The sequence below is a fragment of the Mauremys reevesii genome, linkage group 24 (assembly GCF_016161935.1).
Source record: "Mauremys reevesii isolate NIE-2019 linkage group 24, ASM1616193v1, whole genome shotgun sequence".
In the NCBI taxonomy this organism is placed as follows: Eukaryota; Metazoa; Chordata; order Testudines; family Geoemydidae; genus Mauremys; species Mauremys reevesii.
The window spans coordinates 3,363,143-3,387,682 of NC_052646.1; the positions used below are offsets into that span (position 1 = coordinate 3,363,143).

The 24,540-nt window shown below is 55.8% G+C and overlaps 2 protein-coding genes across 3 annotated transcripts in view; both read left to right on the forward strand.

Annotated features, from left to right (window-relative positions):
- The first annotated feature begins 11,357 nt into the window (after positions 1-11,357).
- Positions 11,358-17,540, forward strand: ETV3L (ETS variant transcription factor 3 like). The gene is made up of 6 exons (XM_039513202.1): positions 11,358-11,413; positions 11,971-12,208; positions 13,143-13,329; positions 13,950-14,073; positions 15,015-15,533; positions 17,458-17,540. Exons 1-6 carry the CDS (start codon positions 11,362-11,364, stop codon positions 17,538-17,540), a joined length of 1,203 nt encoding a protein of 400 aa, XP_039369136.1. The 5' UTR covers positions 11,358-11,361.
- Positions 17,541-21,916: 4,376 nt separating this feature from the next.
- Positions 21,917-24,540, forward strand: part of ARHGEF11 (Rho guanine nucleotide exchange factor 11) — a 77,409-nt gene continuing 74,785 nt past the window's right edge. For both annotated transcript variants that reach the window (XM_039512798.1, XM_039512797.1), the window contains exon 1: positions 21,917-22,293. The gene's annotated coding sequence lies outside the window, so the exon portion shown is untranslated. The remainder of the gene's footprint in view (positions 22,294-24,540) is intronic.

Here is a 24,540-nt window from a genome sequence, read left to right on the forward strand (position 1 = left end):
GGCTGGATCCGAGCCAGTGATTTCAGAGGAGAACAGTTCGGCCGCGTCTCTGAGACGTCCTTCCGCCTTTCAGAGCAGGCTGGGATGAAAAACCCTAATTCGGGCAACTCACTAGGTCTTTCCTGCCATTGGAGATCTCCCCGGTGCTCTCATGATTCTGAGTCTCGAGGGCTCAGTCGCTATCAGCCCCCTGGTCCCAGCCTGGAAGAACTTACTGTTTAATTAGGTGAGATAGAAGGAGTATCATCCCCGTCCTCCAGGTGGGGAGATGAAGGTCATACACGGAGTCCGTGGCAGAGGCAGGAATTGAACCCAGGTCACTAGCTCAACGCCTTAGCCCCAAGACCGCCCGTTACGTGAGTGGAGAAGCAAGACGTGCGGCCCCCCGGGCACCCTCTAGAGAGCTGCCCTCGTCGCAGGCTCCAGAAGAAGGCAGCAGCTGGAAGCAGGAGGCAGAGCCGAACGGGGCCCAGGATGAGAATGTCTAGCGGTGAGAGGGGGGGGTTGTTATCAGCCTGGGGCGGCCGGGCGGTGCCTGCGTTACCTAGAGGAGCTAAGTAGGGCGTGCCAGCGTGCCCTGTGTTGCAGTGGCCAAAGGTCGCTGCGACCCCCCCCTCCTGCTTGCCCAATGGCCAATGCCAATCTCTGCTCCCCTGCCCTGGAGTATCATCCTCTCCATGTCGGAGCTGGGGGCGAGGGGCAAAGCAGTGGGGCAATAAGGTGTCTCTGAACGTGTGGAACCAGCGTCAGCGGGTGGGATGTGCCACCGGGCACCTGCACTGCATCCTGTCTCAACTGCCAGCCCTCCAGCCACCTGATCCCGTGATCCGGGTGCAAGACGAGTTGCCCAGAGAGCTGGTCCCCTCCCGCTGCTTGTTTCTCTTGGCTGTTTTAGACTGTGGGCTCTTCGCTGCGGGGCCTGTCCGCCATATTCAGCACCATACCCGGCACAACGGGCCCTGATCTCCGCAGAGACCGGAGATCGGCGCCCTCGTCTAGCGGCTCCACAGCAGGCAGGTAACGGGGTGTCGTGCCTTTTTGGAGCACTCAGCTTCCATCCTCCATCTTGCTGGGCTTCCCCACCCCTGGCTGGGCCCTGGAAAGCTCCAGGCAAGGTCTCTAGCAGGCGCTTTTCAGCAGCTAAGTGCGATCCACTCCCAGCCCCCTCCGAAGAGTGAGGGAACTCGGCCCCCTTTTCTTGCTGGGCCCTTTGCTCCCTTCCCAGAATCCGCCACCTCTTAGCGGCACTGGCGTTCGCTCAGCTCGTTGCCTATGGCAGGGGAGACCACAGCCTGGTGTTTCCGCCGCCCATCGCTCCCAGCAGGGGTCGCTGCGGAGAACAGCTCCCAGCCCCGGCTGCGGATGCTCTGCTCCCAGCTCTGCAGACAGTGGCCATGGAATTTCAGCCTGGGAATGGGGTAGGGGGTGGGGAGAAAGGAGCCACATTCACCCAGCTTCCTCTCCCACCCAGGGAGCCCACGCGAGGAGACGACGAGACCCGGGGCTGCCATCCCACGGAGCGCACCGCGGTCGGCAGCTGGAGACCTGCGAGGGTTAACGCGATTGTCTTTGCAACCGCGGACGCCCTCCTGGGAGCGTGGAGTGCTGGGTTTTCATTTTAAGTAACCCTAACGCGGCATGTGATGAAATGCACAAGTCGCGTGCGACAGACAGAGGGAGCGGAAGAGAGAGAGACCAAGAGGGATCCAGGTGGCTCGGAAAGGTAAGAGATAGCAACCCATTCGGGGCGGGGGGGCGGGCGCTGTCTTTAATAAATAGGATTTTCTCCCTTGTGGGTATCTCCAGATCTTTGTCGTTACTTCGGATTTCCGATCACTCAGTTCTTAGATCCTTGTTGTCCTCTGAAATCTGCCGCCACTCCGACCCTCTCCCATCCTTCCGCATAGCCCAGCAGAAGTTCCCCGGGGAGCAGGTGGCTCTGTGCTGCGGGATGCATGAGGGCCGTTGCTTCCCATCGCAGCTTTTATTCTCGTCCGAGAGTTTCCACTTCTGATGGCGTTCCCAGAGACAGACAGAACTTTACCTCCGCCGGGAATGAAACCCGCTCCTTGGGCGCACAGGGGTCCATGGGCTGTCAATATTGTAACCGCAGGGTTCCTGCCGACACTGGGCTTGTGATCGCCTCCAGGCCCCAGGCCTGCTTGGGTTCATTTGTTTAAAACCATTTTCGTGTAACCAGAGACCAAGGCGACAGCCCTGCTTGGCGAACTAACTTCTTCGCCGTGCGGCTTGTTGTGATGGGAGCAGACAGTGCAGGACTTGTATCATTTGAGAAGGGAGAGGGCATGGCCCGCCCTAGGGGTGGGGGGGGGTCAGAGGGGTCTCCTCCCTAGGGAAAGGTTGTGAAATAACCTCTGGGTGGTGCGTCCCATAGGCAATACTAACATGCGCTTCAAATTAGAAGTGTCTTGACGAGCCCCAGGGCGAAATGGCTCTCTAGCCGGAGAGGATTTAGCAGCATCCACAGAGCAGGGGAGCCAGCGTGGTTGTGGGATGGTAGCACCCGGCAGCTGTAGCGAGAGGTATCTTCCCCCCTCTGCCCCATTGCCAGCTGCAGACCTCTCTCAAAACCCATCCTGTGTAGAGCTGGGGGGTGGGGATGGGCCCTGATCTCATTGAGATGAACCCCCAATGTTCCAAGGAACGGAGGAGGACTGGGATCCATGGGCCAGATCCTTAACCCCCCCACCCCCAGATATAGAAGTCATACTTACACCTGTGGATCTGACCCAATCATTCCAGTTTGGGCCCGTTCCGTCCCACATTAGCAGGCAGATATATTAGCCAGGGTACAGCGTCCCCCAACCTGCCTGGGCTCAGGGCAGTTTATTTACTGCTTTCGTATCTCTAGGCTTGTAACAAATGCACTCCCAGGTGCTTTTGGCTGCCAGCCCTCTACGAGCATGTGGGTGGGGAGGGATGCAGCGGGACCGTCCTGGGTTGCAATAATTGCTAAGCATCATGATTAAAAAACTGGAACGACAAGACGCTCTTCATGTCTGAGCTTTGCTTCCTCCAGCTGGAGGCCTGGGAAGGGGCTGCCGGTGGGGAAAGTGGCACGGGGAGGGGAGTGGGATCGCCCCAGATGGGCTGTGCCGCTGACCGGATTATTCCTCTGATACCAGCCAGGATTGTCGGTCGGTCGGTGCTGAGGGGGATTTACCCAGAGACGGACAACCCCAAAGAGCTTCTAGGATTAGGTCGGGGCTTGGAGGATAAAGGCGGCTAATATTCCAGCCCAAATCCAAGTCCCCTTCTTAGTGTGAATCCTAATCGGAGCCAATGAGAGAGAATTCACAAGGGCCCGATCCTCTGTTGCTGTCCGTGACACCAGCGCAAAGCAGGGTGGCAAACAATACTGGAAGTGTCTCTTCTGACGTGCACGTCCAGCACCTACCCCGCTGGGGCCCCGCGCTCAGCAGCAGGAGCCGCGTAATCGTTTCTTTTGCCTCTCTTGCCCGTGGGGTTCACGCCTCTGGATCTGCACCTCACAATCCAAGTGGGCCTCTCAGTCGAAAGGGCCACGCCTCCCCTGGGTTTACACGGGCGTAAAATGGCAGCACCCCTCGGTCAGCCCCGGGGTGTCTCCAGAGCCGACGCCAATCCTGCAACAAACCCGAAATCCAGACCAGCTTTGTGTGCGGGGAGCGTTACAGCCCGGGGACGGAAATGCCCCCCCCCCCTCTTCTTTGCTGTATCCAGTGTGTCTCCTCCACTATATGGCCACTTGCCTTGGGGGCTGGTTCTGGTTCCAAGCTTTGCCCCCCAGGATCTGCTCCTGGGGCCCAGACCCCATCTCAGCTGGGATGCGCTGAGCCTTGTCTGGCCTGCCAGTTTCCAGAGCTTTCACCTTGAGTGACCTTCATCCTCTCAAATCCCCCCACCCCCTCCTCGTTTAAGGTTTCTGTTTGACAGTGTTACAAAAGCCTTTTAAATACCACTTCCCCGAGAGACCCAGAGCAGCGAATGAGGAGAGTCAGCACCTGGGGTCGGAGGAAAGACTTAGTGTGGGGGGAGGAGGGGGCTGAGTGAGACCCAGAGCCTGATTCTCCTCCCGCGGCTCCACCTCGGACTTCAGTGGAGCTGCTCCAGCCTGACACTGGAGTGAGCTCAGAATCAGGCCTGCAGTTGCGGGGGCAGATCCTTTGCTGGTGTGAGCTGAGGTACATGAGCTGAGGATCCAGCTGTCGGTTCTGAGTGTGCCCCAATGAAAGGCAGCGAGGAGCCAAGAAGGGGGTTAAAGCGTCACTCCCCCAAAGAGGCAAACGAGGCAGGCAGAGTGGGGAGCAAGGTGAGGAGACAGAAACAGGGAAGGATTTAAGGGGCACACGTTAAAAGGGAGCGGAGGCTAGTGGTTAGAGCAGTGGAGATGGGGTGTCAAGACTCCTGGGTTCCATACCCAGCTTTTCAGGGAGTGTTATCCGGGGGTTCGAACCAGGGAGGTGAGACTCAGCAGAGCTGGGCTCTGTTCCTCGCTCTGCCATTGGCCTGCTGGATGAACCCAGGCAAGTCAAGTCCCTGCTCTGTGCCTCAGTTTCCCCACCTGCAACATGGGGATAGTGATACCGACCTCCTTTGGAAAGTGCTTTGAGCTCTACAGATGAAAAGCGCTAGGTGTTCTTATCATCAGACCCATGTTGCAGGTAGGGAAACAGGCGCGGAGCGGGGAAGGGACTGGTTGAAACTCAGTCTGTCTGTCAAATCGCAGTTGTACTGAGTGCGTCAGTACGGATCGCCTAGTGTCCGTTACATCGGGGCCCCTTTTTTGCTGCTGGGGGCCGAGTACAAATGAGAATCCGGCCCTCAGCACCTAATACCTGAAAACCGGTAGCATCTAGTGCTGCCAAAGCTAGGATTCAACCCCCGTCCCTTGCTCTGCCCACTAGACACACTCGCTGATGAGCTGAGACTGGAAGCCGGGTGTCCTGGCTCTCAGCCCCCTGCTCTGGCCAGTAGCAGAAAACGACTCCGTTAAATGGAGGGGTGGGGAGGGGTGTATGTGTCCCCTGTCGCTGCTCCTCCCCGGAGTGTCTCTTCTGAGGACAGAGCTGTCAAGCCAGCCCCTTTCCCCAGGGTTTGGCTCACTTGCAATCTGGCCCCTGCGTTCACGGCTCCCTCCTGGAAAGGGAGCAGTCTGCCGGAGCCCTGCTCCCCCCTCCCAGGCTCCTGGCTGTTCCGATGTCCCCTAATCGGCTTGTTTTAATAGCATTAGACGCTTCTAAACAAACAGGCCCTTGACCCTCTCTCCCCCCCGCCAGCTCTCCGCTAAGCAGGGGGAGGCTGAAACGCCCTGGGATGCTGCGCGGGGCCAGCTAAGGCGATTGGAGGGGGATCTGGGGGAAGAACCCAGCCAAGTCTCTCCCCAAAGAGACAGGCCGGTTTGTTTTGCGCTAACAAGCATGAAACGCTCTCCCAGCCGCACCCTGTCTCTTCCGTCTCCCCTCATGGGCATCATCTTCTTCCCCGGGGGTTTCATCCTCCCCTCCTGCCCTGGGCTGGGCAGGGCGAGCTGGGACAGAGCCCCTGGAAAACACTAAGCGCTGTCTGTCAGCACAGAGAGGTGAGGTGACTGGGTCAACAAGCCAGGCTGTGGCAGAGCCAGGAGCAGACCCCAGGAGTCCTGCCTCCCAGATGTCGCTGCTCTAACCACTAGACCCCACTCCCCTCCCAGACCTGGGGCTAGAACCCGGGAGTCCTGGCCCCTCATTCCCCCACTCCACTCTAACCACTAGGCAGTAGGTGGAGTGCTAGGGACAGATATAGGCTGCTTACCCAGTGCCAGTTTGGGGGGCTTTCCCCACACACGCCGAGCCGCGTTCTGCTCTGTCACCCTGGTGTAATTCTAGCCAAGGTGCTTCAGACACTTAAAGTCACGAGCCTGCAGGATCGGGGCCTGACCGTGGTCAGAATAACTCAGGGGAGCAGTTATGCTGCATCCTGCTGGGGGTAGTGTAGGTAGGGGGCGGGGGGAATAACTCTCTATGATGCGACACTTAGCAACTCCCTGCCCCTCTAGAGCACTGGCCAGCCGCCCCCCCCGGGCGTTCCTGATTCTGGTCTTCCTCTTCATAACTCCTGCCATGTGGGTCCCCCTCCCCCCGGTGTCTCCCTTCCTCTGTGGGCCCGGTTCTGAGTGACGCTAAGGTCCCTTTACCGCCCCCCCCGCCCCTTTTGCACTAGCAGAGCGGTGTCGCACGGAACCAGGCCCAGTGGGATTATTTCCATAAGCAAAGTCACTCATGTGCTTAAGCTTTTTCAGGATCAGGACCTACAATTGAATTCTCCAACTTTTAAAAACACTCGACTTGTGGAAAGCAAAACACAGCCGCGTATTGCTAGGGAGGCCTTTGCTGAAAGGAAAGGAAAGTAAAACAGACCAACCGGGTTTTCATTTCTATGCATCTGTTAAACAGGATTTTACTTTTCAAATAGACGTAAAATCCAGAAAACAAACAGCCCCACCCCCAGCCCGAAATAACGAAAACAAGATAAAGAAGCAAAGGAAGAAAGAAAAACAATAAAGACGAGAAAAAATAAAGGAGCAAATTATGGGGAAAAAGAAAGAAAGCTGGAAAAGAAACAATAAAATCATTATTCATAAACTTAAATGCCAACCAAATAACATGGAGGTCTCTTTAGGAGCGTTATCCTCAGTGGCCTGTTTGCATTTCTGCTTTACCCCAAGCAGAGAGAATTGTCTTTATTGTGGTTATTTGACTGTAACGTCCAGAAAATATAATAAAAGGAAAATGCAAACGCAGAGCTGGGGCCGCTAGGTGAGTATCTGGCCCAAACTAAAGGCAGGTTCTGGAATAAGGGAAACGATGGAATTGGTAAATTTCACCTTGAACTGATGGCGGTAGGAAGTGGAGGACTTTGGCCAGGGAAATGTACTCCCCTTCCCCCCCCCATTGTAATGATTTTCTGTTGTTGTTTTTAATGGGAGTGAATAGTAAATCACACTGGATGTTGCCAGTTAACAGAGGGGAGTTTAGTAGCAGTCGCCTTCTCCTCAGTGACATTTTGGATCTGGATATAGAGAGAATATGATTTTTCTGCACCATGAGCCTGATCCAAAGCGTGCTGAAATCAGTAGGAAATCCCCCGTTGATTTCAGCGATGCCTGGAGTTGTCACCGGTTGCTTTGATATTGTTTCCGCGTTGCAGGGAAAACCAGCTGCCTGTTTCCAATCTGCCAAATGCAGATTCTGTCACCTGCCTAGGGACCGTTCCGACACCAGTATCTATGAATGTGAGCAGCTTCTTTCCCCCAAGTCCTCCCATGATGGAAGAAATCCCTTGTTTTTGTTTGTTCCTTTGTTTTTCTAATAAACCGCATTAAATGAAAACCGTGGTGGAGCGACTGACCAAAGTGGAGTGTTTGCAGGATTGGGCCCTCAGTGGCATGCTGCGGGATGGGGCCGTTGTGTGTGTTCGGAACAGACACCTATTGAAGTCACTGGAAAGATTCCCACTGATAGCAGAAAGGCCCTTTACTGAGCAGTTATTGGGCCCACGTCTCTGCCAGTCTGCTCCTGAGCAGTCATTTGCTCTGTGCGACCCAAGTGCAAAACGTGGGGCTAATTGTTTTCCACCCTGTTTTTTTCTCCCGAGGATCCTGCCAATGCACAATATTTTTCTTCTCTCCAGATTTTGATGCTCTTTGGTTTCCTGTAGCCTTTTCACCCTATTTTTCCTTTAAAGTTACTTTTCTCTCGGTTCTTTGCTTTAACACTGTTTTAGCCCCCTAAAATGGCCCATTGCCCATTTCAGTAACATTCCCAAATAATTTGCAGTGTTTTGGAGGTCAGTTTGTTTGGGGGTTTTTTGTTTTTATTCTCAAATTAGCCAGTTTAAACTTTTCTGGAAAATAAGGGGAAGTTCAGGAAGAAAAAAACCCAACATAGTTTAAAAAAGAGAACTAATATTAAATGCATTTCATCCTATGGATTCTCTTCTTCTAGTGGCAATGGTTTTTGTGGAAAGAGGTTATTAAAAAGCAGGGTGCAGAGGACTACTGCAGTTTTTCTATGGGCCGATGGAAAACCCAGCAGGAAAATCCCAAATCCTTCCAACCTCAGGAGTAGGAGCTCTCGCTCCCTCTCTTCCCTGGGAGTGGGGTAAGAAGATTTAAAATTAACCCTTCCCCCTCCTTTATATATAAAGATGAATCTTCCTAAAACTCTCAGTCGCTCTCTCTCACTCATTCATTTCTAACTGCGTGCAATAGTTTCTAGCTGAAAAAAATCCCCAGAGATCCACATCTCAGCTGCAAGGTGGGTGAAGACCAAATCTGAGAGCTCCCAAGATTTTTAGTTTTCAAGGCTGTGATTTTCAAAGGAGCATTTTCAACTCTTTTAGTCAATTTCTTTCTTTCTTTCTTTTCTTTCTTAGCCAGCAGTTTACCTAGAGAATTTCGGGTGAACGGGGTATTTTTGCTTGTCACCCTATGATGTTTGAAATCCTGAAATGTGTTCAGATGCTCAAAAAAATGGTTATAAATCATAACCAACAAAGGAGTTTTTTCAATAAAAAAATATTGCATTTTCCTTAAGTAACAACCATAATGGAAGGGGGAAGGGGGAGTTTCTCTTTAAATCACAACAGAGTGACTGAGAAATTTGCTCAGATTGGAGACCCAGATCTTGGGGAAAAGTGAAAGTCCTTTGGTTTAATTTTCCAGCCAGGCATTTGTTATATAATTCTCCCTTCTGCTTCAGAAATATCGGGCCCAAGTAACAGATCGGTGCATCCCCACTCACAGTTTGCAGTGATGCCCTGGAGAAGACAGGAGTGAGAGGTCCAGACCCACTGAAGAACCTGTAGACAATGAAGTGTAGAAGTCTCCTGGAGACAAGAGAGCAGGGGAAAGGTCTTCTAGAGATGTAGACAATAGACATGATTTTCTGGATGTTGGCCAAGGAGATGTGAGGCACAAAGGCAGAAGGGGACGACATCCCCTATAGCGCGTGGGTCTAGGTTGAGTCTTTAGAGTGCAGAAGGGGCTTTGGCTGGCTCCATATCCAACCTCTCTACGTTCCTCACAGGGAAATCAGCAGAAGGAGCAATCCAGGGGAGGAAATCCACCCTCTCACAGCTACCCGGTGCAAGAAGCGGAGGTGGCGTCTGGCTGTGGTGAGTACACGGCTCTTCGTCTGAGGTACAGAAGCGATGGGCAAAGCCTGCTCTGTCCAGTCAAGTGTCTCCAGATGAGAGTCAGTGCAGGATTGTTCCTTCCAGACCCCTCTCCAAAACTGTCTCTCTCTCTCTCTCGCTACCTCTCTCTCTCTGTCCCTTACCACACATCCCCGTCGGCAATCTCTCTGCCCCCGTTTCCCTCAGTCTCGAGCCTCGACCAACTCTTCAGGTTTCTCCTTCTCACATTTGTTGTGACCCGCGGGTTATATTGGTCCCTCTCTTGCGTTCCTTGTTCACTTTCATCCACTAGCTCCTGCCTTTTCTACTTCGACAAATAGATTTCGCCGGTTCTTCCCGTCACATCGCATCCGGACGCCCAGCTCCAAGCTCTGAGTAGGAGCTGGCCTGATCTCCATGGTCACAGCCCTGATGAACCGGTGAATCGGTTCGTATTTGGAAAGTGAGGCCATGCGCTATGGGCCCTTATTCCTAGTTACACTCTGGCCCCTTTATGCAGCCGCTGCCGGAGGACCACAGCGCCAGTGGAAAGGGGCCTCGCTGAGTATAAGAAAGAATCAGGTCCCGGGGGGCCGATCCTGACTGAGCATTGCCCAGTTCCACAGAGAGCTCTGTGTATTGTTGGCGGTAGCAGTAATCTGGGCCTCATTCTCGTTTGCCCGCTGCTCTGGCAATGTAAAGGGGCCTTAAAGTGAGAGTAAATCACAGCTATAACCACGTTAAGCCCCCTTGGCCTGGCCAGAACCGAATAAAGGAGCTTTAGTGTGAACAAGAATCAGGCCCGTTAAGTCTAAAGAAACACCGCACCTCCGAACTGGATACTGGAGAGCGTTCTTAATGATCGTTGGGTCTTCACTGGCGGGAATGATGTAGATGATCGGGTTATAGATTGTGCCCTGCTCTGGTCCTTCGATTATTATCTTGATTTTTATAATGTTATTTATTAGATTGTTAAATACTTTTTATTCTCCAGACTGCAAAATCCTCAGGGCAAGGACTGTTTTGGGGTTGTTGCTGGTGGAGGTTTGCCGGGCCCCAGTCTACAGTCATGGCCCCACAGGACAAAAAAATAATACAGCTGCTCGCCAGGTTACGCAAGACCTGATTTATGTAAATTTGAAAAAGTTCCATAAGCCAGAAATGGGATTTTCGAGTTGTGGAAATCTTTGCGTAACGTACACGTATACGTTTCCGATTTATGCAAAATGCGAGTTACGCAAGGCTTTCTGGAACGGAACGATTGCGTGAGTCGGGGGGCATCTGTAATAGAGCGTATCCACATGGCCCAGTAGGGGGAGCTGTGGAGGGGTCGTTGCTAGACCCCGGCCCGGACTTGGTTGCTGTCTAAGTGCTATTTGCAGCGTACATGTTAAATACTAATAATTCAGAGCAGGGCCCATGCCCCCACTGGGGATTGTCTCCCCCAGCAGGGAGACAGACAGACACACGCACACATGCATGCACACAGACACACACACACACATGCACACACTTAGCAGAACAAGGATCACACACTCTCTCTCGCTTAGCAGAACAAGGATGTCCTGTCCTGGAGTGACTCTTCCCACATCCTCCGTGGGGCAGGGCTTGCCTGCCATAGCTCTGGGTTTAGGAGGGGCAGCTGGAGAGAACTCCCCAGCCCAAGGCGTGGTGGCAGGTTTCTTGACACTCCCAAGGGCCTTTGGCCAAGGGTTCCCAGCAACCTCAGCGCACGCACCCTGTGTTTATTTCCTTGATTTATGCAAATGTCGTGTGCCACCCGACAGTACGTGTTCTGCAAGAAACCAGAGGAGAGATCCCTGAAGGAGCCAGACTGTGGCTGCGTATGAATGAGTGGGGAGACCCCTTTCCTATTAGCCCTGATGTCAAATACACCTATGAGTTAGGTAATAATCCCCCTTGCAAAGAGGGGGGGAAGCCGAGGCATAAGGCTGCGAAGTGACTGGCTTAAGGCCAAGCAGCAAGTCCGTGGCAGAGCTGGGAATGGAACCCAGGAGTCCTGACTCCCAGCGCCCCTGCTCTAACCACTGGTGAGCACTGCCTCCAATGGAATCAGACGGTACCGTGCTCCAGAGGCCCAATAGTGACATGAATCGTTGACAGTAGCACTGCCCTGAGGTCCGAGCCCATGTTCCTTTTCACTGCCATGGTGGCTTTGATTTTGTGCGTCCCCAGGTCTGCAAGATGCACTGTGGCTGCGTGTCCGAGGGGGTCCCCAGCTCCTGCTGGCTCTCAGGTGAGAATACAGACCATGCCGCATGGAACTCCAAGGGGAGAGAGGAGAGCACGTCCTCCTTTCCTCCTGTGGGGCCGGGCCAAGCCCTTGCAACGCTGCATGGAGTGAGGGGCCCAGTCCTGAGAGGTGCTGAGCACCTGCATCCCCCTGGAGGTACCACAGTCTGGGCACCTTTATGCAGCAACTTTACTCCCAGAGCCCTTTACAGACGATACATGTGGGGACCAGCACTGAAATGCAGCCACCTCTGGGGTGAAACGCGGCAGTGGTTTAACAGCCACAGAGCAATGCTGCATAGGGAGCACTCTCCCAGCACCGAAATGCAGCTGCCTCTGGGATGGAACTAGGCAGTTATTTATCATCCTCACAGCGATGCTGCACAGGGCTCACTCGCCCAGCACTGAAATGCAGCCACCTCTGGGGTGGAGCGTGGCAGCTGTTTAACAGCCACGCAGCAATGCTGTGTAACAGTGGAAGACAGGAAGTCCCCTGGGAGTTGTGGGGAGGCGGAGGGCAGCCATAGCTGGGCTCTGACTTTGCTTTCACTTGCTCTGCAGGGCTGGCTTTCCCAGACTGGGCCTACAAGGCAGAATCCAGCCCCGGGTCCCGTCAGATCCAGCTCTGGCACTTCATCCTGGAGCTGCTGCAGAAGGAGGAGTTCCGCCATGTCATCGCCTGGCAGCAGGGCGAGTATGGGGAGTTTGTGATCAAGGACCCCGACGAGGTGGCGCGTCTGTGGGGCAGGAGGAAAAGCAAACCGCAAATGAACTACGACAAGCTGAGCCGGGCCCTCAGGTGCGGAGAAGGAGCCGCGTGGGGTGGGGAGCAGGGGAACCCGTCTTGACCCAGGGCAGAGACTGGGGAGCTTATGGATCAACGGAGGGACCGGGTGTTTGGTGGGGAGGCAGAGAGCAGCCCATTCCAGCACCGCTTTCATCCATGCCAGGAGCCAGGGACACTAGGCAGCACAATCCCCGAGCTAGAGGGAACCACAGGGTCTGTCTGTGTCCAGCAGCCTCATTACAGTCCTCACTGCCCAGTCCTGCCTCTTCCCACCGCCAGGAATCAGGGCAAACTGGCACCTGCTAGCCATGGACCTGATCCAGGCCGGGAGCTGAGCTCCCCTGCATTTAGGGGAGTTCAGGCCCCAGGCCTAGCACATGGATGAGAGGTGATCTGCGAAATCTAGAGGTGGATTTAAAGGAGGAGGGGAAACTTATTTCAGTCTGGCTGTACCTTGGATGGACTCAGAGGGACACCCAGATCCATCGCTGACCCTTTGGAGAAGGAAAAGAAGGGGGATGATGGAAAAGAGTGAGTAAGGGGACAGAGAGCACGAGAGAAGGAGCCTTTATCTTTTATTTTTCTAGGAGAAGATGGTTCCTCTTCTCTTCTCTTCTCTTCTCTTCTCTTCTCTTCTCTTCTCTTCTCTTCTCTCTGTTGCCCGGCCTCCGCCCAGTAGAGAGCAGCCCAGAGGGGAGGCAGACAGACGTGGCAAAGTCCGTTGGAAATTTCTGCTGTCTCTCCTAGCGGGCAGGATTGGGCATTAATGCCCCAGTGCTTGCTGCTGCTCAGGGCGGAGGAGGAGATTTTAATGATTTTTTTTATACAAATGGAAAAGATTCCAGGATCTTCTCTCGGCTTCATGGTGCTTGTCTGTTTAGTGACACGTCCGTCCGTCCCCCGCTGTTCTAACGCGTCAGGCTCTTTCCTCTCCCCCCGCCCCCAGGTATTATTACAACAAGCGCATCCTGCACAAGACCAAGGGCAAGAGGTTCACCTACAAGTTTAACTTCAGCAAACTCATCTTCGTCAATTACCCACTGTGGGACGTGCGCTACCCTTCCCCGCCCCTGCTGATGGGGGCCGCCAGCGTGTACCGCCCGTCCGTGGTCTCCGCCGGCATGCAGAGCGAGGTAACCCCAGGGCCCGGGGCTGGGCTGGGGTCACAGACTGCCCCATGCACGGGGCTGGGCTGGGGTCACAGACTGCCCTGTGGGTGGGGCTGGGCTGGGGTCACAGACTGCCCCATGGGTGGGGACGGGTCACACACTGCCCCGTGCACGGGACTGGGAGGGGGTCACACACTGCCCCATGCACAGGGCTGGGATGGGGTCACAGACTGCCCTGTGGGTGGGGGTGGGATGGGGTCACAGACTGCCCCGTGGACGGGGCTGGGATGGGGTCACACACTGCCCCATGGGTGGGGGCGGGTGGGCGTTAGTCCCAGGCTGCCCCAGGGACCCCAGGTTCATTGTTAGGACCCTGAATATGGGGGGATGGGGTCACACACTGCCCCATGGGTGGGGGCGGGTCACACACTGCCCCGTGGACGGGGCTGGGATGGGGTCACACACTGCCCCAGGCACAGGGCTGGGATGGGGTCACACACTGCCCCATGGGTGGGGGCGGGTCACACACTGCCCCATGGGTGGGGGCGGGTGGGCGTTAGTCCCAGGCTGCCCCAGGGACCCCAGGTTCATTGTTAGGACCCTGAATATGGGGGTCCCCACTGCAAAGCTCATTCCCCCTCCAGCTCCTGCAGAACATGATCTTCACCCGCCAGGCTCTGGCCGACCAGCTGGCCTTCCGCGGCGGCCTCAGGGACCCGCTGGACATGGCGAGCACAGGGGACAAGAAGGGGGCGGCCAGCGGGCCCCGTAAGTGCCGTGCGGGTCTGTGAAAGTGGGGAACGGAGGGGACAGCAGCGCAGAGCAGGGTCAGAGAGGAGCCAACAGGGAGGGGCTCAGAAAGGGCAAAAGCCTCAAAAAGCCCCTCCCCCACCGCTCAACCCCCCCCACCTGCCTGTCTCTGGAAATCTTTGGGCAGCCACAGCCGCCTTGCAGGTGTCACCTGCCTGGTTTTCAAAGGGTTAATCGCCAGCAGCCTGGGCTGCAGACCCCGCCTGGGACGGAGGTGGGACCCAGGTTCAGTGACCCCTGCGGGGCTTTGCAGAGAGACAGAACAGTCTGGATCTGCCCGGCCCAGGGCCCCTCCCCATCCAGGGCCCCTGGCGCAGCACAGGACACAGGGCCACTCTGAACCAGGGGTGTTCCCGCCCAGAGCCCCCAGCCAGGGGCAGCAGGGCTGTGGTGAATAGGCAGGAGGCTGAGCTCCAGCTTGATCTGTATTATAACAGCACCTAGCGGCCAGATCCGGGCCCCATTGTTCCGGGCGCTGCAGACAGGGGGAAACAGTCCTTGCCCCGAAGAGCTCGCAGTCTGAATAAACAAGGGTAGGAGGGGAAACTGAGGCACACACCAGTGGCATGACTTGCCCAAGGTCGCCTGGCAGGGCAGTGGCAGAGCCTGGGAAGAATCCAGGTGTCCTGACTCCCAGCCCAGTGCTCGGTGCACTGATTGTCGCCCCCACCAGCCCCCCCACCCCCACCAGCACACACACAGAAGGCCCAGCCATTGAGGTCTCGTTTTCAAGGGGGTTGTGGGGCCTAGGGGCTTGGGCACTGGGTGTGGGACTCAGGACTCTTGGGTTCCATCTCCGTGACGTGGGGGCTGCCTGGGGATGCGCGGTGCAGGGCAGCTGGCTGGCATCGGCTTTGGGCCGCTCTCACTTTGCTCCCTGTCTCTGTTTCTGTCCCCAGAGTTCAGCTCGCTCCCCTCTCCCTGCTGCTGTGGGGGAGTGCAGGACAAGTTCCACCGCCTGGCCGCCTTCCCGTCGACGTTCCCGCACTCCGGCCTCGGCCCCCCCTCCAGCCGTCAGCTCTGCCCCCCTCCCCAGTACCCCCAGCCCAGCTCCCCCGACTGGTCACGCTTCCCTAGCCATGTCTTCCAGCGCGGCCGGTCGGTGCTGCCCCCGGAGGAGAGGGCCCAGCCCCACAGCCCGTTGGGACTCCCCAGGTCAGAAGCCTTCCTGATGGGTGTCAGCTTCCCACCCATTAGGCTGCAGGGGAGAGCGTTCCCCGGGCTCCCCTTGGGCACCACGCGGGGCCCCGGGAGCGCGATGGCCAGAGGGAGGCTGGGGTTCCCGCCGGACCTCTCCCAGCCCGAGGAGGGGGAGGAAGACCAGGACGCCTCCTCTGCAGAGAGCTGCCTCGCTGTGAAACCAGAGCTGGAGCTTGAGGGTCGGCCTCAGGCCAAGGGCGCTGGCAGTCTGGATCCCGGTGGGGGAGGTGAAGGTCTGCGTTACCCCCCCGAGTTACCAGGCCTCCACCCCCCCAGCATCCCCTGCTTGTCTGGCTTTAAAGCTGGCAGATGGGCAAGGGGCGGGGGGATGTCAGCTCTTCTCCTCCAGCCCTGATTGCACTGTCCCAGGGGACCCTGCCATTCCAGCCAGCTCTCCGCACCCCGCCACTCCCCCTGCCTCAGGGCTGAGGAAGTTGATTTCCAATGGGGTGCTGGCTGGGCCACCAGAAAACCAGCCACCAGGGTCTGCCAGTGACTCATCCTCATTCACCCACCAATAACCCCTCCACCCACAACTCCCCAGGGAGGTAGGTGCCCCAGGTGTGCAGAGCCCTCTGTCTTCCTAGCATGGTCTCAGTGCACCATCCCCGTAGCCTGAGACACGCTTCATTCACACCCCAAACATCCCCAGCCTCTGTTCTGCTCCACAACGCGACCTGGGTCCAAGTGTGTGATCAGACACACTCTCTCCGGGATGGCCCATCTGGGACCTGCCCCCAGGCTTCATTCGCTTTGAACCTCTCGGCGTGTATCGGGGCGGCGAGCGGAGCTGATGTGCAAACAGGTTTGGAATCCTGGGGGGATAAACCCTGATGGACTCTACAACCTTTTCCTTTTCGTTGCCAAGTTTTTCTTCCAAAGATTTAGGTGGAAAAAACCCCAAACAAACAGATTGTTCAGTGTTTGGCAACAGGAAAATTTCAGCCAAACAATTTGAAATTTTCAACAAAACCCCACCCAGTTTAGCCCAAAACGTTGCCCCCCGTCGCCCGCAGAAATCTCTGCTTTGACTAAAAACCTGGTTTCTGTCGGAAAAAACCTTGAGAAGGAAAAATGTTGCCTGGCCCCGGTGCTGCTGCTGCTGGATCATCCGCAGGGATCACACATGGGACGGCTGGATCAAATCACATGTCGCCCCTGTGTCAGCTAAAGAACAAGACCTGTGAGCTTGGGCCGTATCTGTCTCATCAACTTCTTGCATCATCCAGCGACTCGAGGGGGAAAAGCCCTGCACAGGGTCCATATGGGGAGGTTGAAATTGACCCAATATTTCCCATTAAACACTCAGCTGCCCCCATAGGGTCATTCTACCCCCTTTTTTCTTCTGGTACTCCCTAGCCACCGCCTCCCCCCCACCCCCATGCTGGGGCCACGTGCTGAATGGCTCAGGCCCCAGTTCCCTTTGCCTGGCGACATTCTGGAGACTGGGGGGTGGGTTAGGGGGTTCTTCCCTCTTGACTTTCCTCCCTCTTATTCAAACATTTGTGGGGAGTTTTTGCTAGGGATCCTTTTCCTGGACAGGCTGCTCCTTCCAGCATCAGAACAGGTGCGTTCTCTTCGGCTGCGCCTGGAGGTTCACCACCAGCCCAGCCTGATTCGTCCGTCTGTACAAGGCCCAGTGCCACGTCAGCCTGCCGTCTTCCCCGCTCCGCCCGTCCGGCAATGCCCTCACCGCCCCGCGGCACAGTCTGTCAGTGAAATAAGTGTGCACGGCCTGGCTACTCTCACCCCGTCTGTATAAAAGATGACACCAAAGCTGGTGAATAAAGATTGTTTGTAGACAAGAATCTCTCGGTTGTTGCCCCAAATCCCCATCTGCGGGGGGGAAGGGGGGGCTGCTTGTCCAAATACTTGATAAAATGCTCGCCCCATTTTCCTGATGACCAGAGCTGCTTATTCCTATGTGCCAGTAGGTGGCACTTTTTATATCACATAGGTTCTAGCTAGACTTTAACCTAGAAGCCACAGTCATCCAAAATCAGATGTGCTTTGAAAAGATCTACACTAGGTCCATCACGGCAATTGGACATGAAGCGGGAATTAATTCAGGGAAGCCCTATGGCCCCTGTTAGGCAGGAGGTCCGGTCAGCTGGTCACAATGATGGTGATGCTTGTGCGCAGGCGTGATGGCCGTGCCCAGAAATCCTAGTGCGGCGGGAAAGACGATGCAGCGGTGCGAAGGCTTTGCCGCGCTTGGCAACTGAGCTGGGAAAAGTTGCACATAGAGCACAGGCCACTTCTAAAAGAGCTGGCCCATGGTGGTGGTTCTTATTCTTGGTCATGCGGGAGCAGCTGGACCCATAGGCGGCAGGTTTGTATAATTTTTGGTGGGGCCCAAAATGGTGGTGCCCCCCCGCTCCCGCCCTGTAAGCCGATATAAAATGAAGCTACAACGCGTCAGTGCCACAAGATTACAAGGGTCAATTAAAAGTGGAAAGTCAGAAGCAGCACTTGCCTACTTCAATATACAGTATTATATTTTGTTGCACCTGTTGTGATGAAGTGGGAATGTTCTTAATATTTTCTCTGAATACTGTGTGGGTGCCTCAGTTTCCCCTGCAAGATGCCAACTGAAGGTGTTGGGGACAAAGAGATCAGGTGGCCTCCTTGTCCGGAAGAGACAGAGGCCAGAGGAGGGAGTGTCAGTTTGGAGCTGGCTGGGGAAATGGGGAGAGACCCAGAACTTGGTTCTGGGCTCCCCACCCCCCAAGATGGACCTGACAGAGGGGTTCTGTTTTCTGTACCAACAAGCTCTGTTTAAACTGTGTTCCCGTCATATAATAAACCTTCTGTTTTACTGTCTGGCTGAGAGTCACATCTGACTGCGGAGTTGGGGTGCAGGGACCTCTGGTTGCCCCAGGACCCGCCTGGGCAGACTCGCTGTGGAAAGTGCAAGATGTGGAAGGGCTGAATGCTCCGAGGTCAGACCCAGGAAGGTGTAAGCTTCTTTCCCTGGAGACAGTCTGCTCCAAGAGAGGAGGCTCCCCCAGAGTCCTGACTGGCTTTGTATGGAGTTGTTCCAAAGCATCACAGCATCCCCTTCCACACCATGCACTTCCCAGAAGTCCGCACAGGCACTGACACTCCCTCCTCTGGCCTTTGTCTCTTTTCCAGGCATTAGGAGGCCACCCAATCTCTCTGTTCTCCAACACCTTCAGTTGGCACCTTGCAGGGGAAACTGATTTGGGAGAAATGAAGTAAAAGCTGCCCAAACCGAGCTTGAGTACTCCTGAATTTTGAGGTGTTCAAATCTGGAAGGCAGGTGCTGGGGGTGGGAGAGGGATGTGGGCTCCATGGGGGAGCATGGCAGCAACTATCTGGAGCTGCACGGAGCCAGACACGCTGGTCTGAGTGGCACAGTAAGCGGTTTGGGGGTTGGAGAAGGGGTAGGGGGTTCCGGGGGGCAGTCAAGGGACAAGGAGCAGGGGGGGGTTGGATGGGGCAGAGGTTCGGAGGGGCAGTCAGGGGATAGGCAGCAATTGGATAGGCATGGGAGTCCAGGAGGTTTATCAGGGGACAGGTAGGGGGTGGGGTCCTGGGGGAAGTTGGGTGGGGTCTCAGGAGGGGCAGTTGGGGACAAGGAGAAGGGAGGCTTAGATAGGGGCTGGGGTCCCAAGGGGCCGTTAGGGGCCGGGGTCTCAGGAGGGGTTAATTCGGGGGACAAGGACCAGTGGTGCTTAGATAGGGGGTGGGGGTCCTGGGGGGCAGTTGGACAGGGGTCTGGGGAGGGGGCAATCAGCGGCCAGGGGCTGGGATTTAAAGGGCTCTGGGCTCCCTGCGGTTGCAGGCAGCCCAGAGCCCTCTGACTCCCAGCTGCGGCTGAGATTTAAAGGGCTCTGGGCTCCCTGCTCCTGCAGGCAGCCCAGAGCCCTCTGACTCCCGGCCGCGGCTGGGATTTAAAGGGCTCTGGGCTCCCCGCGGTTGCAGGCAGCCCAGAGCCCTCTGATTCCCGGCCGCGGCTGGGATTTAAAGGGCTCTGGGCTCCCTGCTCCTGCAGGCAGCCCAGAGCCCTCTGATTCACAGCCGCGGCTGAGATTTAAAGGGCTCTGGGCTCCCCGCCGCAGCGGGCAGCGCAGAGCCCTCTGACTCCCGGCCGCCGCTGGGATTCAAAAGGCTCTGGGCTCCCTGGCTGCTGGCAGCGCAGAGCCCTCTGACTCCCGGCCGCAGCTGGGATTTAAAAGGCTCTGGGCTCCCCGCGGTTGCAGGCAGCCCACAGCCCTCTGACTCCCCTGCACTCCAAGCAGGGGAGAAACCTAGCTCCAAATATTGGTGGAGCAGAGCCCCTGATTGTCAATATTCCTGGGGCTTTAGCCCCACGAGCCCATATAAGTTGGCGCCCATGGCTGGACCGTCCTCAGCCAAGATCAGGGTCCCTTGGTGCTGTACATAGACCTCGGCGAACCGGTCCCTGCTCCCAAAAGCTCGTGATCGAATAGACCAGGCAGGCCTAGAGAGAATTGTCCAGCTGGGCAAAGCTGGAGGGACTTGCTGTGGGTCACGGAGGCTGAATGCAGCTCTCCGGCGTCCTAGACCAGTTACCTCCCCACAACACCAGCCTTGCCCGGGCCCCGGCCTGCTAAACGGCTGGTGGGAGAGAGCGTATGAGCCGAGCAAGCACGGCTGGCGTGGATCTCGGGCTAGGACATTTCCCATTGCCTCCATTGCTTCGTCTCCGATTGGCGTTCTTTGCCATGCGGGAAGGGAACCCAATCCACCCCCCTCAACCCCCGCCAAGTGTGCAAGACGGTGGTGAACGTGCAGCCCCAGGGAGGCCTGGCTTGCAGGGCCCCTGCCAAAGGTGTTTCTTTCCCATTGCTGCCTCTCCAAGCAGCCTGCTAATGACTGACTCAACGGTCTGTAATGCGCTAGTGACCCCTAGTGACCAGCCTGGGCATCGCCGATTCCCCTCCAGCTCACCTGGCATTATTACAGGGGGGTTAATAGACAAGGCTTACCCCCCCCCCCGAAAGCTTTGGCGACACCAGGCAGAACACTTGGGGCCTAGGCGACGTGGCTTTCCCACATGGAAAATGTGAGGTCTACCCACATATCTGCCAGGCAACCTTGGGTACATCACTGCCCTGCTCTGTGCCTCAGTTTCCCCTTCTACCCTTTCTTTAACAATCCCTAGCTCTTATCTAGCATGCTTCATTGGTAGATCTCAAAGCACTTTACAAAGGAGGGGGCAGCCCCATTGTACAGATGGGGAAACCGAGGCACAGGGAGGGGAAGTGACTTGCTCGAGCAGGTCAGTGGCTGGGCCAGGACTAGAATCCAGGTCTCTTGAGTGATTTCCAGCCCAGCGCTCTGTCTCCTGGGCAACACTGTCCCATTTGGTCCATTTAGCCTCTCTGAGGCAGGGAGTGTCTCTTGCCATGTGCACGTGCAGCGCCCTGCGCAATGAGGCCCAAATCTAAGTGCGGGCGGGGCCAGGAATAGAACCCAGGGCCAGTGCTCTAACCACTGGACCATGCTGCAGCTCCCTTTGGGTGAAAAGGGATTTATTTTCCTTTCACGTTCAGAATGTAACAGCTCATGGACAGTGACCATGGACAGATGGACAGCCGGGCGCGGGTCACTGAAAGGAAAACAGTGACCGTAATTCCAGAGGAAAGGCCCACCGGCCATTTACCTGTCCCCATGCAGCCTCCAATGCACTAGGACCCCATTCTGGCTGGGAACCTGCACGACACCAATCACACGAGGGCAGGTCAGTTCACTGACACCACTTGCTGAACGCCAGAGTGGGTTTGAGGAGTGATGGGGGGCGCTGGTCTTTGGGGGCCCCCTGCTGGCAGCTGCAGCCTCCTGACACAGCAGAGCCTGGGTGTACTGGAAGCTTCTTGTCTCTGCTAAAGACGGAAGTGATAACAACATGCCCCTGTGACCTCCTGGGTGTGTGCAGCGCCCAGCCCCGTGGGCTGATTGAGGCCTGTGGGCGTTACTATATTCGCAGTGGTATTCCAGAGCCCGGACATGATCCATTGGAAGCTCTGTGGAGCGGGGACCACCTTTCATCGGTGTTTGTTCTGCACGGAGCGCCATGAGGCTCTGGTCCAGGCCTGGGGCGCCCAGGCACTACCGCAATACAAATAAGAACGTTCACAGAGTTGTAGATTTCAAGCCAGGAGGGGTCCGTTCTGCTCAGCTATCTGACCTCCCGCAGCGCACAGGCCGGAGGATTTCACCCAGTGATCCCTGCATCAAGCCCAGAGCTCCAGCCTGAGAGAGAACGTGTCTCAATAGCAGAGGCTGCAGCCGACGTACATATCTGATTAGACCAAACTGCGCCCGTTCATGTTTCAGAAGAACACACGAATCCTCTGACCGATCAGACTCAGGTCAATGTAGTCGTGTCTCCGGCAGGGGCCAGCTTCAGAGGAAGGTGCAAGGACACTAATGGTACACTCTGAGCATAGGGCTTCGTCGCTGGGCGTGCTGGCCCTTTAAGGGGAAGGTGGGCTCAACCTCACCTATCCCCAGTTAGGGCTGTGGATGGAGCAGCTGACCGGCTTCCAGTAAGAGGCAGTCTGCTTGGTCAGCTGGAGGCGCTGAGACAGCTGCCGCAGGGATACAGAAAAGAAGCCCAGGGAGCAGGTGCTCTGTGCTCGCCTGAGAGGAGGGTCTGGGCTGCAGCTGTGTGCAGTGAGGGGCAGCAGGAAAACCCGCTTCCAGAGGGAATCAGCAAGTGCTGTGGGAGGGTATTTCTAGAAGGAAGCAGCCTGGCTAGGACAGTGCAGGCAGGGGAGGACAGGAGGCAGCTGCCCCACCTGCAACTTCTTTTGCCCGATGGCAGAAAGGTCAACAGGCTGCTGAGCTGGGGAGGTGGAGAGCGAGGAGCTGAGGCCTGGTGAACGTGAGACCTCTCCAAGGGCACCCCCTGACTGAGGTTCTCCTGTTCACACATGACTCCAGGAGCTGGGGCTTTAAGAAAAGCACCGAAAGGTCACGAGCCTTGTAAGGATCCACAAATCTCTGACTGAGGCTTGCAGACAAAGGGTGGTCAGGTGTGGAAGGTGCTGGCCTGCAAATCAGGAGAACTAGATTCAGTTCCTGCCTCCTTGGGTGACCCACTTAATCCCTGTGCGTCCCAGCCTCTCCTCTGATGCAACCTTCCTTTATCTTCTCCTCTCATTGCACTGCTGGCTCTTGGGGGCAGGGATTGTCTTGCTCTGGGTATGTACAGCCCCGAGCGCCATGGGGCCTTAGGTGCTACAGTGATGCAGCTGGCACTGATCTAACCCTGAGTCTTGGGCTCTGTCTGTTGCCCACTGAGCAGAAATGGCTTCACGATTTAAATCTTAATATAAAGCCAATGGAAAACGTAAAGGCCTCTGTAGTCCTTGCGTTAGCTCTGTCTTAGCTTGTACCTGGGCAAGAAAATGGGAGGGAGGGAGGTTGCAGAGAAGGCACCAGGGAAGAATCTCTAGCCTTCCAAGCACCTGCAGGCCTGTGCCACCCCATTGGCAGACTCCCTCTTGCTTGGGGGACTGCCCCCTGCTGGCTGGATGGGGTGCATGCTCTGGGTATGTACAGCCCCGAGCACCATGGACCGCCATGGAGGGAGGTTGGTTGGGGCCATGAACACCGAGAGTGCAGAAGAACTGAGTTGCTCAGAAGATCCTGAAGATCTCCCCCACGTCCCCTGGAGATCCCTCTTCTCCTTCGTGCTTCTCTCTTTCCCCCCCCCAGGCCTGAGTCCACCCTGGTTGCTTCTCGCAGAGTTGCTCAGAAAATGGATTTTCCAGCCTGTGAAAAATTGAGATTTTTTTTTTAAACTTCCATCCCCAAGCCAAAATGCTGAAATTTTTCACAAAAATGAAATTCCTCCCCCCAAAAAAGTTTTGAAACAATGAGAATTTTTTCGGTTCTATTTGAAATGCTTCCTTCAGATTTGTACCCTTTTAATTGTTTTCATTTCAAAATTTTCTCTCTTTTATATAGAAAAAGCAAAAGTGGTTCTGAAACAAAAACATCAATTTTTTTTTTGGTTCCAGTGTGTTTTAATGTTTTCAAAATGTCCTTTGTCCATTTTTTTTCAAACGACTTCATCGGTTGATCTGAGTTTGGGACACTTTTGGTTGTGTTGAAATGGCATTTTCTGACAGGAAAACGGTTTAGACATTTTTCCAACCGGCTCTAACCTCTACCTCTTTGTGTCCTGGGATCTCAAAGCAGCTTAATGGGTGTTATGGGTTAATATTTCCCAATCTTCCTACCCCCAGGCAGGGTTGGGGAGTAGTGGGGGTGTCATGGCAAGGAAGTTGGGTGTGAAGGGGTTAAACACCTCCCAGATGTAGCAATTAAGGTTTTGCACCTTCCAGCAGTGGATCTGGAAGCCAGTTAAACTGATTAGTTAAACCCAGGGGATAAGGGGAATTGGACCAGGAATGGCGCCTCTTAGTGGACTAGCTAGGAAGTACAGGGAGCTGGGAGGGTGGCAGGGTGCTGCTTACCGAGGCCAGGGAGAAAAGGAGGAGCTGGAATTAACGTTACAAAGGCTGGGGAATATGGTCCTCCCGCCCCGTGGAGGGGGGAAACTGAGGCACGGATCATGCAAGGCTGGGATTTTTGAAAGCAGCCCCAGATTTTGGCTGCCTCCAATGTTTGGGAACCCAGCTGGAGACTGGGCTCTCCTCTACCCCACGATTTGGGGGGGGTGCGCTTGCGTCCGTGTAACCGGGGGTGAACACCGCTAGTTGTGCTTCACACTTTCTTTGCACTGGTGTAAACGGGGGCGCTTGATCCAGGGTAAGGAAGAGTCCGCCGCGCTCAGGGCTTAATTCTCCTAGGCAAAATCCCAGGTGCTCTTCCCCTGAGCCCCGCAAGGGGCAAAACGGGCTCGTGTGTCCGCGGTGTGCCGTGCCCCCCACATGCGGCGTGTCTACACGAGGGGAGCGACACCGGAGCTAATAATGACCCCGGTGCAAAGTGCCCAAGAGAGAGCCCAAAAGTGGATGTGGAGTAAACAGCTGAGCTCCCTGTCCAGCCAAGGGGAGTGACACCCCCCAGAGACTGCGGGGGGGGAGGGGGAGAGAGGGGAGGGAAACGTTTCCCAGGGAGAATTGTCCAGATGTCACTTTCATTTTCACTCTCTCCTGCCCACCTTCCCAGCGGCAATCCAGGGGGATCAGGTCAGCCCTTCCCAGCACCCCCACCCCTGGGGTAACCCCCTCACCCCACCAAGGCTATTTCCTGCTCTCC